Raw genomic sequence first — 14,695 nt, 5'->3', positions numbered from 1 at the left:
TGGCACGGCTCTTGTCTCGCCCCGCAGGCTGAAGGAGATACCAAGGGCGATAAGGCCAAAGTTAAGGATGAGGTAAGAAGTTGGGCATCTTGAGAAAAGTTGGATCAGGGAACGTTTGGGATGGGAGGTGGTGCTTAATGACACTTTCACCGGGAAGCAGGGGTGGAAGGGGTTCCTTTTGCTGGATGCTGCCCTGCAAAGCGTTACCTGTTGCTTTTAACCGGGAAAAACTGCTTAACTCCTGCCAATTAGTAGCAAAGATGTCAGCAGGGTGTTCCTGTGCTCCTCCAGAATTGGAAACTTTACATTGACTTTGGGGATTCTGTTGCTTTGAACTCAGACTCATTGGTTTACATTTCCTCACATTAAATGCAATCTTCTTGCTTTTTCAACAGCCACAACGGAGATCGGCAAGGTTATCTGCTGTGAGTATTCTGGGATGGCAGAGCATTTCATAGCTTTGTGCATTATGTACTGTGGCTGTGAGAGCTGTGGGCTTTCAGAGACGCTTTGCTGGGCTGGAAGAAAGAGACTGGTGTAACAAACTGCCCCATTGTGTGTGCTGGGGGAGTGGCAGGTCACTGACAAATCCAGGAAGTGCTTCGATTTGAAGTGTTTAGATTTCCTTTCCTAAAAGTAGATCACTTGGGGTGAATATTTTAACGTATGTGTGTTCCTCATAAAGTAACATTAATAGATTGGTTTTTCTTACACTTTCTTACAGAAACCTGCCCCTCCGAAGCCAGAGCCTAAACCTAAAAAGTCAGCTCCAAAGGTGAGTTGCTCTGTGCTGCTCCTGAGATGTAAGTGGGAAGCAAGCTTTAGATTTGTCCACTGATTGATCTTGGTATCGTAGAACTTGGAATCAGAGTGGTGGCATAAGGACGTGTTGTCACTTCTACAAAGTTTTTGCTGCAGCTTTGAACTTGCATTAAAAGAATCCAAGACCTGATAAAGTACAGGAAGGCACTTGGCAGTTGTCAGTCTTAAACTTGTGAATGTTGGCGTGTTGTGTTCATTTTCAGGCTGACATCCCATGTTGGTTTTACCATGCTAAGTTTTGGATTCCTGTGGCTTAATGACTATTGATAATTGTAATGCTGTGTGTCGTTTGCGTTCGACAGAAGAGTGAGAAAGTGCCCAAGGGAAAGAAGGGGAAAGCTGATACTGGCAAGGAGGGAAACAACCCTGCAGAAAATGGAGATGCCAAAACAGACCAGGTACAAGAGCAGCTCTAGCAGAGTGTGGTACTTCAGCAAGTTACTATTCTCTGTATCAAACGTAGGCAAGCCCAGGCTTGCAATAATGAAGATGAATTACCACTCAATTATTTAGACCTGTTGATTATGACTTGACAGCACAGCTATGGATGCAGGGAGCTGTGTTGCTCAGTTGATAACAAGTTACTGGTTGAAGTACTTACTTGAAAAGTTACTGTTCTGTCTTTTCTAAGGTGATGTAAACTTATCAGGTCGTAAAGCAGCTTCAGGTTACTTTTTGCAACCTTAAATTTGGTTTGGTTAAAAGTTACAGTGACAAAATTTCAGCTATTCAGAGAACTGTTACTCAGGAAAATAAATTATTATTTTTTGGTGCACGTGTGGTGTGTATTGACTGGTTCCCCTTTTTCTTTTAGGCACAGAAAGCCGAAGGTGCTGGTGATGCCAAGTAAAATGTGTGAATTTTTGATAACTGTGTACTTCTGGTGACTGTACAGTTTGAAATACTATTTTTTATCAAGTTTTATAACAATGCAGAATTTTTGTTTTACTTTTTTTTAAGCTATGTTGTTAGCACACAGACCGCTTTGTTGTTGTGTTTTTGGGGAGGGGAGGGCAGTGGGACAAATGTCACTTAATCTGTTTCTTGGAACCTAAATTTTAAAGTTTACCCCTTCCCAGTTTTTAGAAGAACTCTTCCTAAATGGAGCAGGAAGGGATTCCTTTGTGCTGCACACCTCTTCCGTTTCTGGACCGCATCAGAGTGAACGGAAGCTCCCGAGATGCCTGTTGCCAACCTCAGAGCTGCAGTTTGCAGTGCCCTCTGCGTTTCCTTTCATGCCCTCCCTTTTTGCCTAGAGCCTATCACAGCAGAAATGGCATGTTGGGACTTACTGCTCTAAATGCGTTGTCAGGTGATCTGGACTTCTGGTGTTTAATTTGGGATATAATAGCTCTAAAAGGAGCTGCTTTCCTCTTTCATATTGTGGATCTACAGATTAAGGAATCTGCAGTTTTTAATTTTTCCTCGCAAAGTCAGGGTAGATTTGTGAAGAGTTGTTAAACAACATGCTAAATGTGAAAGTGTCCGCCCTCACTATAAACATTTCCCTCTACAAGTGTACAAAAATGAAGATTTGTCGGTTTTATAGCAGCCTTTATGTTTGGGTAGTCCTTGAAGGGAGGGGAGTTTGACAGTTGTTGTAAAATGTTGCAGATTGTAGCCCATGTCCTGCCTAAATTACCATGATTGTTTATGAAAAGTACCTTTAATAAAGCTGGATACGGTTTGGCTTGGACTGTTCTTAATGCCTCCCTAATTTCTCTTGCCATTATTTCATCTCTAATGTGGTTAAAAGAATTTAAGTATTTTAGTTCAGATAATTAACTCTGTTTTAATTCACCAGTGAGAAGCAGGGTTTTTATACCCAGGAGCTAAATAAGGTACCTTTGTTGCTGGGTGCTTTGGAAGTCTTGACTTAATAGGAGGCCCAGATGGATGCATGTGTGTGGGTCTGCTGAGACAATTTATCTTTGTTGTTGTTTAAAAAAATAGCATCTACTGTGTGATAACTACACAGAAAGGGGAAAAACACTGCAGTCTTTCAGTTGCTGCAGAGATAACTGATTTTGGTAAGGTTTCCTTCCTGGTGAAGCCAGGGGCAGTTCCGTAGAACTGGTTGTGTTGGATTTCCATGCTCAAGCGTAGATGTTGTTGCTTCTGCTAATCAAGTGCAGACTGCTATGGCAGTGGCTAAGCAGGAAATAAGATTTGTTGAGGGAGAATGTAGCATTTTTATAGTCGCTACTTTCAGTAAAGGGCAGAGCCAAACCAAAAACCCTGATGTGTAAATGCCTCCTTCAGCAACTTTATGAGATGGAAAAAATGTTCTGTCTTGACTTGGTTTTGCCTGAGACCTGAGTGGCAGTTTCTGATGGAGCAGTGCCTGTTCCAACCTGTGCTGTTTTAGGAGGGGAATCCAACAAAAGCAGGGAGGAGTTTCAAACCAAGAAGTATTCTGTGTCTACAGTACCAGAAGTATTCTAGAGCACAGAAAAAAGAAAAATGAGCCGATAAGAGCTATTTTTCCATCTTGCATTACCATGGCTGGAACATCTTATGCCTTAGCAGAAATAAGTAAACTAGTGAGGTTTAATAATCTTGTATGTACCCCACCCAGTAGCAGCAGTGCAGAAAGGAGTGACAAAACTCCTGACAACTCGTTTAGGCAACTGAACAGTAGAATGTAGCCAGTGAAAGGCTGCAGAGAGGTGGGTAATGTATCAGGGAGTTCTCTGCTTCAGTTCTGAGCACTGGGGCCAAGTGGAAAGGAGCTCAAGGATTTACAGATTCATGTCCGGGAAAGGTGCTCAGATTACCGTGACATGGATCTGATGTGCTCTGCCTTGTCCTCCCTAAGAGGATCTGATTGCTGTGGGCAGAGCAGCTCAGCTGAGTGAGGACTGATGGAGATTTTGGAGTTGGATTTCCCACCGAGTGTCAGGTACAAAATGAACCCTGAGGTTTTGAAACGGTCTTAATCACAACCTGGATGATGCTGTAGGTGCTCTTCAGACAGCAAAATTGAGGTTTTACCCAATAATAGTGTGATTAGATTAATAATTAAATGCTTTAATCATAATGCAAGACTGAAGAAATCTTCAGCTATCCTACCCCATGCCTTATTGTCCTCTGAGCACAGGGAGCCAGCAGTTCCAGATGAGTTGTGAAGGGGTTGCTGCTGGCCGGGATGTCAAGTGGAACGCTCGGCTGTGCTGAGAACGAACACCTCTGTGCTTGGAAGGAGCCTCTGTTGGGTTCTGAGCCTGGTGGGTGATCTGCACCTCAGTATGAGGGGGAGCTGCCCCTCTGCACAGCGACACAGTTGGTGCTGCAGGGTTGGGATCTCTTGCTACATCTGCGGTGTTTCCCACTGGGCATGCCCTCGTGCTGGAAGTGGCATTTTTTTTTCTTTTGGGGCTTGACTTAACATGCAGAGCTCATCCCTTTTTCCTTAAGCAAATAGAGGGTAGGAGACACTGAAGACGGTAAATCCAACTAATTAGTTCTATACATTAAAAGCTAAAGAGCAGACAACACTGCGCTGCAAGCCGTGCATGTTTAGTGGTTAGAATAGCCACAAATCTGCATCTCCAGCTGCCAGAATGCCTCAAGCTAAAAATAAGTTTTTCTTCAAATCATAACTGTTTTACATGGAAAAGTGCGTGTGATGTGGAACTGTGACTGCTACGGGTGGGTGCTGCTCTCCGGGGTGGCTGAGGGCCAGCAATGGAATTTTGGAAGGCTGGAGCCCTGGTAACATCCAAATACCTGCATCGCTTCACTTCAGATAGTTAAGTCTTGAAATCTGTGCTGTGTTGTTAGAGCAGTGCTGGGTACATTGCATGTGCCCTGTGCTTTGAATACGACACAAAAGCTTTTTGTCTTCCTGCTAATTACCAAAGTTCTGAACATCCATTGTCACTTTGCATGATTCTTCTTATTCTGCTTTGACACCTTTCCCACCTTTGTTTTATTCATCCTCAGAAGAGTTTGGATTGCTCTTCTGCTTCAGAACCTGTTGCTTGGATTTGTTGTCTTGCAAAGGGGAACAGCTGCATCCAGGATCCTGAAGTTCACTGTGGACAACAGGAAGGCAAAGTAAGGTTCAATGCTTCTGCTCAGGCTTTGCAATAGTATCTGTGCACCTGTGTGGTGTAAAGTCCTATAAAATCAGTTGATGTGCTGCTAAGTAGTTTCTCAGATTATTTTTTCAGTCCAAAGTCTGGGAAACAGAACCAAGCTCCATTTTTTTGTCATTTATTTGTTTTTAAGTGGGCTGTGGGCTAAAGAAAGCATGAGAAGTAGACCAGGTCGTGCTGGGAGGACTCCCCAAGAACCACAGACCTGTGCCCTGCTCCTCCCAGAGCAGTGCCCCTGGATTAAGAGCCTTCAGTTTCAGAATGATGCAGTCCTGCAGAAGTTCTCATCTTGTGTTCACAGAGCTTAGTTATATTCAGAGACAGGAGCACTGCAGCCAAGCCCTGCCATGGGTGATATGAAAAGGAACAAGGATGGGAAAGAGACCACATTTCATCAGGAGCTCACAGTGAATATTGAGTTGCAGGATCGTTTGTGTCAGAAGAATCACTGAGCTTGATAGCACAGGGATTTCACTGTCTCTAAATCATCCCAGATATGGTGACACCATATCCAGGGACTAATACCACTAACTATAATTTTTGAGAAATGGCTCCTTATCCTGCAGTTCATAAAGATGAAATGGAGATGGAGTTAAGCAGACAATTTACAATACATCTGTCCTCTTTTGCAGTGGGTGGGAAGGATTTGTGACAGTGGAAGCTGATTCTGAACAGAGACTGACCAAAGATGAGGGGAAAATACCATCCAATAGAGCTTTGGTAAGCTGAAGCTAGGAACATTTTTGACATGCAGGCCTTAAGTATATGTATATATTTGTATATATGTATTTTCCAAGAGGTACTGCTTGAGGACCTGGGACACGAGTGTGGGGCTGAGGTGTTGGGGCTGAGTGGAAAGGAGCTCGAGGATTTACAGATTTGTGAGGAAGGCACTCAGATTACAGTGACATCAGTCTGATCTGCACTGCCTTGTCCTCCCAGAGAGGATCTGACTGCTGTAGGCAGAGCAGCTCAGCTGAGTGAGGGCCGATGGAGGGTTTGGAGTCTGGGATTTCCCACTGAGACTGAATGCTCAGGAACAAAGTGAACCCTGCAGTTGTGGAATGGTCTTTATATATACAGTATGCATATGTATGCATATGTATGCATATGTATGTATATGTATGTATGAAGGAAATTTTTCATGGGTTTTGTTTTGTTTTGTTTTTTTAACCATCGCCTTGCAAACAGAACTTTGAGGGTACCAGAGAACGTCGGATGTGATGAAGGAAACAGGAATGCATCAGGGAAACATCCTGAGTGTGAAATCTGTGCCTTCAGTGTTAAAAACAGCCTGGAGAACGTACGAAGAAAATGTGTTAGAAGAGGTCCTCAGTGCTGCTGATAGCCCGGATGTCACAGGGATGTCATCTCCTGCTCTCCACCTTCCGACCCACCGCAGGTACCAGGCTTGGTGTTCTACCAAATGCTCAAAATCCAAACATTCTGGATTTCCTCTTCTAGATGGCAGATTTTGTAGTGGATTTCAATTGATGCTGCTCAGCTATCCTACTAAATGGCGTTTTTGAGTCAATCTGTTTGTTTTTTTCTTTCTAGAGATAACACGTGAGATTGGAGCTGTGATTTGGGGATTTGCCGAATGGGTTTTGTTGGACCACCTGGGCTGGAAATGCCCAGAGCTCCCAGTTGTGGTGTGACCGAATTAGCTCCGTGTTGGCAACCCACCTAGGAGTCCAGGAAGGAGAATTCCGTTGATACTGAGTTCATTTCTCTTGCGAAAATAGCCGTGGTTTCCAGGTAAGCCAACCTGGCAGGGGAACGCGGCGTTTGGCAGCCTCTCCTTCTTGCCACATCCCAGCGGATTCACGCAGCGCTCTTCGGTTCCTTACCGTTTTGGTGGACGACTCGTTCCTTCCATTCGCCACAAGGTGGTACCAGGAAACACAGAATCAGAGCTGGAAGCCAACAAATGGCAGGCGGTCTGCGTGCTCGTTCCGAGCCGGAGAGCCGCTCCTCCACCGCTCTCCTCGGCCTCGTGCAGCTTCAGAAGATCCACGTTAGGCCAGCGGGAATCGCCTGAGCAGCGAGTCTCCTTTTGCATCCTTTCAAATGTTTCCATCCAACCACGCTTTCCAGTTTTTGTTATGCTTTTGCTCAGTCCCACACAGAGCAGTTTGCTGCTGGGGTGCAGGTTTGAGGCATCTCACAGCCGTGGTGCGGCAGGGCTACGAACACGGGCCTCTCAGATTTCATGGTGTCGGTCACTGGGCTTTTCCTTTACTCCTCAAGCAGCTAGTGCAGCTGCTGTAACACACGGCCCGACCATGTAAGCCTAAACTGGTTATCCATCTCACCTATTCTCAGCTGGAGAAGAGGTTCCTTAAGAGGTTCCTTCCTATCTTAAACCCAGATTGAAATAGCTATTGTATAAGCCTGGTCAGTTTTAGGCTTTCTGGCACTAACTGCTTTATATCACATGTGCTGAATCTTCAACCTAAGATGATTGTACCGTACTAAGAAATAATACTTCATCACAAAGCTTCCTGTACTTTTTGTCGTGTCTCCCTTTGCTTTTGTATGCCAGCATCCAGCATTTGATTTTTCTCCACTAAATTTAGGATCGAGATTGTAAAATTCAGAGCTCACTTTGCTATCTAGCAACTTCTAGCAGCATTGCACTAGTGCCCTTGTCTGCTCTAACAGAATGACATCCTCCCATATGTGTTGGGCTGAAGAAATACTGCCACTTGCAGAGAGCTCTTTGTCCTTAACCTTGTATGTTGTGAAATACCTCAGTTATTGGGTTATCTCCTAACACATGCTTTTGATGTTTACTTCTAACAAGGAGCGGTGCATGAAGCTGGAAAGGAAGCAGCAGCTTACAAGAGCTGGAGAGATGGCATGTGCCATCAACACGCTCATGATACTTCCTTGAAGATCAGCCCCTGGTAACCCAAACCTGTAATTCTTTTTCTTCCATTCTCAGTAACTGATCTGGACAGAGATTACTGTGCTCAGTGGATTTATTGGATGTAGTGGGCAAAGCACCACCCAGAATTACAGGAAGGCAAGGATTCCAGTTGCTGACAAATGGAGATACAGCAACACTGAGATCAGTTGTTTCAGAGACATCTGAGTGAGCACCAAGCTGGAAAATACAAGATTTTATTCATGTGTCTCTATTAAATTGGCATTGTCCCAGTTCACTGCTAATTCCTAGATAATAAACCTACAGTGATTACTTAATGATGAGCAAAATGACCAGACCAGGGCCCTTACCACTTGTGTGGGCATGCTTAAGAAGTTGGGTTTATTGATTAACTCATGAAAGGAACTATTACTATCAACAAAGCGAGGATGTGCCAGCCACAGTTGTGCGTCGTGCTTGTGTTTGAAGGAGGAAGGGAAAAAAAAAGCAAACTCAGACCAGATAGACCTTTTCTTCCTATTACTGAGGTGGTGAGCCTCACAGCTGCCTCAGTGGGCATACTAGGCGGGCTATAGTGCATTGGCCTCTGCAAGTTTAGCTCTTATATACAGTGCCTGGCTTGCAGAAGTGAGTAACCAGACTGCAAAGATAGACCGCCCCAATGTGACCTCAAGGACTTTCACACACACGGTGTGTGCTCAGCACTGTGTGCATGGCACACTGCCTTTGTGCGCTGAGAAACGCAGTGACCTCTTTTCTGCTATCCAGGGTGTGCAGTTCATGCCTGGAGAGAAGAAATGGTGCCTGGGCACGGAGCAGGGTGCCAGGTACAGAACCAGACAACAAAGACAGAATCGTGGCTTCTTTGCATTTGTGTACAGTTAGCGCAGCAGCAGCTCCCGTGCACAGCAGTTACATAAGTCTCCGTGCAATACCCTGCTTTACTCACAAGAGGGATTATTCCCATTTTTGCCACCTCACCAGCATTGTTCTGCTGCTTTTTTGTGTTTCTGACACCCCCATCTCACAGGGTCTGTATCTGCCTCTCCTGAAACGCTCCCAGCAGCAAATCTCGTGCCAAGAGTGCCCCAGTGCCATGCAAGGAGGGACCTTTAACCATCACTGACTCCTGTATTAACTTCCAAGGAGTGGGCAACAGCTGCCAAAAACTGTTCCCATCTTTGTTGATCAGTATTGCCTTTCAACAAGCATGTGGTGTTACTGAGTGCTAATAGCACTGTATTCTTGGTGCTCCAGTGTCCTCATATTTGATAGAAGACTTTTAAGTTAAATAACATTACACAGAGTGTTATTTATTACCCATTCCCAGCACACTGGCCTTGTTTCCACCATGCCTTATGCTGGGATGCTGCCACAGGTCATTCATTTCTAACTGCGTTAGCAGCTTTTCACACTGGGGGAGAAAGTGATTCTCTGCAGATTTTGAGCAGGTGAATAAGATCTGGCTAGGATTCTGGGGAGCAGTGCTGGGAGCATACACCTGATTTCCTGCAGGAGAAGGCTGAAAGAAGCCTCTATCTACCTTGCAAGCACTAAGTCTCATTTTTGCTGTCACTGAAGTCAGCAGCAAAACACAAACTGCCTTCCAGAGCTGGAACACACTGAAGTGCTCACTGCCTCTAGCAAAACTTTTATTGGTATAGAACACCTTCATCGGTAGGAAGCAGTGTGCACTGAAGCTTTTATTTACCCACCAGGTGACAGAATATGACTTTACAGCTGAGCAGCACCACCCTCCTCTCTTTGCAGCTGCAGAGACGCAGTCCCAGCTTAACACAGCATCACGTGGAAGCCTTCAGGGTTTGAAGGAAAGAAGATAAAAGTACTCTTCTTGCTTTTCATCTTAGAAAACCTGAAATGATCTTTTCCAAGCAGTTCTGGAGTGGCAATGAAGGGACACATGCACTCAACAAGCAGGCAGGTTGTTGGTGTGCTGGCGTGCTTTGGGGCTGAATGGGAGTGCTTAAATGGTGACAAATATGATTCTGAATAAATCCAATATAAAGTTGCTTTATAATTTCCTCAGCTTCACGTTTGTCATCTGGACTTCTGAAATGCACTCCCAGTTTTGAAATAGTTTTGTTTTCTAACTTTGCATCACGGCATCCCAAACTGTGTGATGGAGTAATGAGGAGCAGGTATCTGTGTGTGCCCTCGGTTAAGCAGGATGAGACTCACTGAGCTGCGTGGTGAAGGCTCAGAACAGAGGAGTGACATTTTCCTGTCACCAAAGCTGGGTTTCTGTTGAAATGTGGTTTTGCTTTCAGCTGCCAGATTCCCCTTCCCTGTCTGGAGAAACCGGGATCTGCACAGCTCCATTTGTTCTGTGGGCAGCACGAAGCAGAGGGAATCTATTTGTACGCACTTAAAAGATCCCTCATTGCTTTACAAGTTCTTAAACCCAAAAGAACGATAGGAATGGGCTGCACACAGCAGCACTGCTCACTCAGCTTTCTCCCTGGCTGGGGGACAACAAGAACAGGCCGGACGGTTTCCCCTCTGTTTACAGTTTCTCAGAGTTTTCTCTTTCATGTTGTCAGTTCCTCGAATAGTGCTGCAATGAAATTAACTACAAGCACATCCAGATGCTAATTAAAAACAAAAGGTACCGGAGCACTGCTCACACTGAGTGACTTACTGCATGTGCCGTACACATGCTTTAAAAATCTCCCTCAAAGGAAAAATAAAGCAACTGCTTGGGTTTTATGTGGCTTCTTGTGAGTGTCTTTTTCAGTTGTTCTCCTTCCAGACCTGGCGCTGGAGCTGCTGGCACTCAAAGAGTTCTGCCCGGGTGTGTGACTGCCTTCAGCTCAGAGCAGCAGAGCTGATGACACACGCGCTGCACGGCAGCTTGCGATGCATGGGAAAGGCTGAGCTGAAGGGCTGGATGGCCTGGAGCAGCTCCTCCGAGCTCCTGGTGTACGGCAGCACCGAATGCAATTGGTCAGAGCGTGATCAGACTCGCATAGTTCGAATACCAAAGGAACGAGTCACCTTCCACTCTCCTCTTAGCCAGCGTTAAGAAGACATGTCCCGGTTTGCAACAGACCGCTTGCTCCTTCTGTTTGAATGTGAAGGGATACGTTCTGCACAGAAGCAGGATCAGACCCTCCACTCATTGATTTGCATCCAGGAAACGGAAGGTAACTGATATCAGGGAGACCGACGGGGTGATTGTATCCATGACAACCAGCAGATACAGCCTTCCTGCCTGCCAGCTCTTCTCTGGTCGCCTCCTCTGCCTTCCCAGCTCCCGCGGGTCCCTCTCCTCGAGGCACCTCTTGGTGCAGTTCAGTGTTCCTGAGAGATAGCTGCCAATTTCCAAATGAAATGTGGCAACAGTTTAATCAGTTCTTGTGTCCGTTAGCAGAACTTCACCAACATGAGTTGTATCTGCTTCTGCCAAGGACTCCCTGGCAGCCCCAAAGGAGGCTTCAGGAAATCTGGTCTATGGAGGAAAGACGTGGTTTGCAGGCGCACCACACAGACGCGGGCAAAATGCAGCATGCAGCCCAAAAGCATTTCAGATATGCCAGCCACCCTAACAAATGCAGGACTCAGTGAGCTGAGCGAGGCAGCACGATGCTCACCTCTGCTGGAAGCATTGGTAGAAGTTAAACGTGTTGTTCACTGAGCAGAGCTTCAGTCTGCACGTGTTATTCCTGGAGGAGAGCTGCCTGCACTGCTGTCCCCGAGGAGTTCCTTGCCCCATACCTGCTGGAGTGTCCCTCCTGTATTCCAGACCTGCCCTGGAGAACACTGCCATGGGAGGCAGTGCACGGCAGTGAGGAACGGGAAGAAAACTGTCACAAAAGGGAAAAGCAATTCTGCTGCTGAATCCAGCCAGAGCTCCTCGTTTGCAGGGCTCCTGCTTTATATCTTCAGTGTGATGTTTGAACCGTGGTAAGGAAAAATGTCTTCCTGGGATCAAAACAAGGTGATTTATCATCTCTTCCTCCGCACTGGAAAAACAAAGCAGAACAGGTGAGGAAATGAGAGCCTGAACAGAGAGCTGGGCGTTAGAAGACAGGACGTGGAGTTCAAGTTCTGTCCTGATGAGCTATTGAAAACATGACTCAGTTTCCCTATTAGTGATATGGTTAACAATGAACTGATGAGTGAACCTTAAAAATGCAAAGAAGGTTGCTGTAAACTCTAATTAAACGGCCCTCTGAGTGTATACACAAAGCAGATTACAAGAGTCTGTCTTTGTAAATTGCAGCAGGCATTTGGGATTCGGCTTGTGTGTTCTCATGCCTGCAATCTCTTTGCATCTCCTTATATGTGTAAAAGCAGCATAGCATGAAGCCCACAGTTAAAGAAAGATGCTTCCTGGCTCCAGGAGGAAAAAAATGGATACCGTGAGCTGTGGGAGCACTGCACAGCCAGGTGGAGAACCACTGCCACATCTTTCAGTGTAAGCAGTTAAAATCAGCCTCTGGTTGTGTGGGTAAGGACCAGCCTCACTACTTCTGCTTTGGAAGGGCTTCTTTGGGGACAATGGGCTTAACGAACATTGCCAGCCTCCCCGAAGAGAAGAATGCTACAAACCAAAAGCCAGCCAGCTTGCAGAGGCAAAAAGCAGCTACCATTGTATTTGAGGAGGATTTAATTTTTTAAAATTAATTGATTTTTAAACCAAACCAAGCAAACATTTCAGCATTTTGGATTGTCACTGAATGTGATACTGATTAGCGGAGCTCTGGTTAGCTGGAGGTCTCTGTTTCTCATGGCAGCAGTCTACACGGCACTGCAGAAATCCTGCTCTGCAGCCTTCTCCAAGCAGTGTCATCACATAGGTTTTAATCACTGTGTTTAGCTGTGACACTTACCCAAAGAGCAGGCAGAGCATTTCTTGTACCCTGCTTTCAGGGCGGGGGTTGCTTTTATAGCTGCTCTTGGGCTAGAAAATAAACACCAGGGTCCACCACCTCATTTTGCTCACCCAGACATCCTCCTCCCCCAGACCTCCCAACAGTGACACGTGTCACGTCCTGCTCATCTCCTGCACTCGAGTCGCAGTTATTGAAGGAAGGTCAGTCTGCAAATCAGTAGCATTGCTGCTCTGAGCGCCATAGGTGGAGACTGAGAGGCCCTGAGCTTCCCCACCCCACCCTGCTGAGTTGCTGTGCTGCTGCCTGGCCTTTTGGGGGATGCTTTGTGGGTACCCTAGAGCTTCCTTGGCAAAATTCTCTGCTGGCCTTTAACCAAAGTAGCTGCACAGGTGCAGGGAGTAGACATGCACAAGTTATTTGTAGTCTCCTCAGTATCTTTAGTTTGCTGTTGTATGAAAAGAATTGGGCAGGATAGTCCTTTGTTTCGGTGCAATGGCACCCATGGGTGTAGAACTGTCGATTTCTCCAAGGCTAAAAGACATCACTGCTCCATAAAGCCCTACAGTTCCTGCATTAGCCAAGCTCCTGGGCAGCCTTCCTGGCATCCTGCTGCAACACAGCAAGGACTTTCTGCATTTCTGTAGACCTCCCGGGGGGGTGCAGGGATGCAGCAGTGCATTCCTTCCTTCCTTCCCTCACTGAGCTCCCAGCACTCAGCCCCAGCCCAGCCCCACTGTGCCCCTCAGTGCCACATCTCCGGGGACGGCAACTCCACCCCCCTGGGCAGCAGAGCTGGGAGTGCAGCAGGATGTGGCACAGAAAGGTCACCTTCGTGGGACTTGGCATGAAAGCACAGCAGGTCACCGAGAGCGGTGTCTCATTTTGTTCTCCTTCCTACACACTATGCATTCCCAGCCTGGACCTTGTCAGGATGCACGCAGAGCAGCTGGAAACCTGGAACAGGAGCTGCGTTTTGCAAACAAACGTAGAAGGTAAGCAGGATGCCAGCACTGACATCATCGTGTTATCGATGCCATTTAAAACAGGTTGCAATCTGCAGCAGCTGGAGGAGAGATGCGAGCAGACGGCACGCCATGTACCGAGCAATAAGGGGAAAATTATGGACAGCTTTGGAGCTGAATGAATAACTCTCCGCAAGATCTGCTTCAGCTTGCTCCAACAGTAAGCGACATCAGTTTAATTGGCCTCACTTAGCACCAGCCTGGTGGATCTGTGTTATTTAATGCCTTCATCCGCAACTTGGCGCTTACAGCACAGAGGGGTGCTCTGAGCACAGACAGCAGTGATGGGCTCACACACTTTCTGTCACCGTGGGAATTTCTTACGTAGGATTCCCCCACATGTGAACAAGATGGCCCTGATGATGGCTTACAGATTAGCTCTGAGTGTAGTGAAGATTAACTGGAATTTCTCAACGTGCTGTGCTCCATCCTACTTCAGCTTTCTTCACCTTCACCACCTCTGATCAGCTCATGACATTCGGGCCACACAGGGACGGCTTCATGGGACATTGCCCTCACAATGCAACAGCAGAGCTGCGTGTTGTGCTTTCCCTGGGGTTCATTAAAAGATATTTCAGCCACACCTTGGTGAAGTCAGCCCTTAGCAATGCACCCTTGGCCTTTTTTTTTGTTTTTTTTTTTTTATTAATTTAATAACAAATCATTTTAAGCAGAAATCTGAAAACACGGTGCTTTGGATTTCAGTAAAAGCAGAAGATAACAACTCCTGCATGAGAAACCCGGCAAATCCAAACAGCGCTGGGTGTGATTTGAGCAGCTGTGCTTACAACACCTTTCCTCCGAGCGTCCCCGAGAACCGAAGCAAGGCGGGTAGGGATTTTTACCCGCATTCGAGCAGCGCCTCATCTCCAACCGAAGAATCCAAAAGTGCGCGTGGATGTACACAAACGATCCGTCCTTCAACCAACGTCGCTGCCCGAAGGAACGGCGCGGGGCGGGGGAGTCAGGCGGTGCTCAGGGAAAGGCTCCGCAACCGGAGAGCGG

General features: G+C 46.5%; 1 protein-coding gene across 1 annotated transcript; it reads left to right on the top strand.

The window, feature by feature from the left end:
- Positions 1–3: 3 nt before the first annotated feature.
- Positions 4–2,523, top strand: HMGN2 (high mobility group nucleosomal binding domain 2; the record flags this gene model as incomplete). The annotated part of the gene is made up of 5 exons (XM_010723246.1): positions 4–72; positions 396–425; positions 725–775; positions 1,125–1,220; positions 1,637–2,523. Coding segments are annotated over 5 exons (282 nt in total), but the record flags the coding sequence as incomplete, so codon positions are not given.
- Positions 2,524–14,695: the final 12,172 nt, after the last annotated feature.

The sequence above is a fragment of the Meleagris gallopavo genome, chromosome 25 (genome assembly GCF_000146605.3).
Source record: "Meleagris gallopavo isolate NT-WF06-2002-E0010 breed Aviagen turkey brand Nicholas breeding stock chromosome 25, Turkey_5.1, whole genome shotgun sequence".
NCBI lineage: Eukaryota > Metazoa > Chordata > Aves > Galliformes > Phasianidae > Meleagris > Meleagris gallopavo.
Note: the sequence above shows the minus strand (reverse complement) of the source record. Positions and strands in the feature narration are given on the sequence as shown.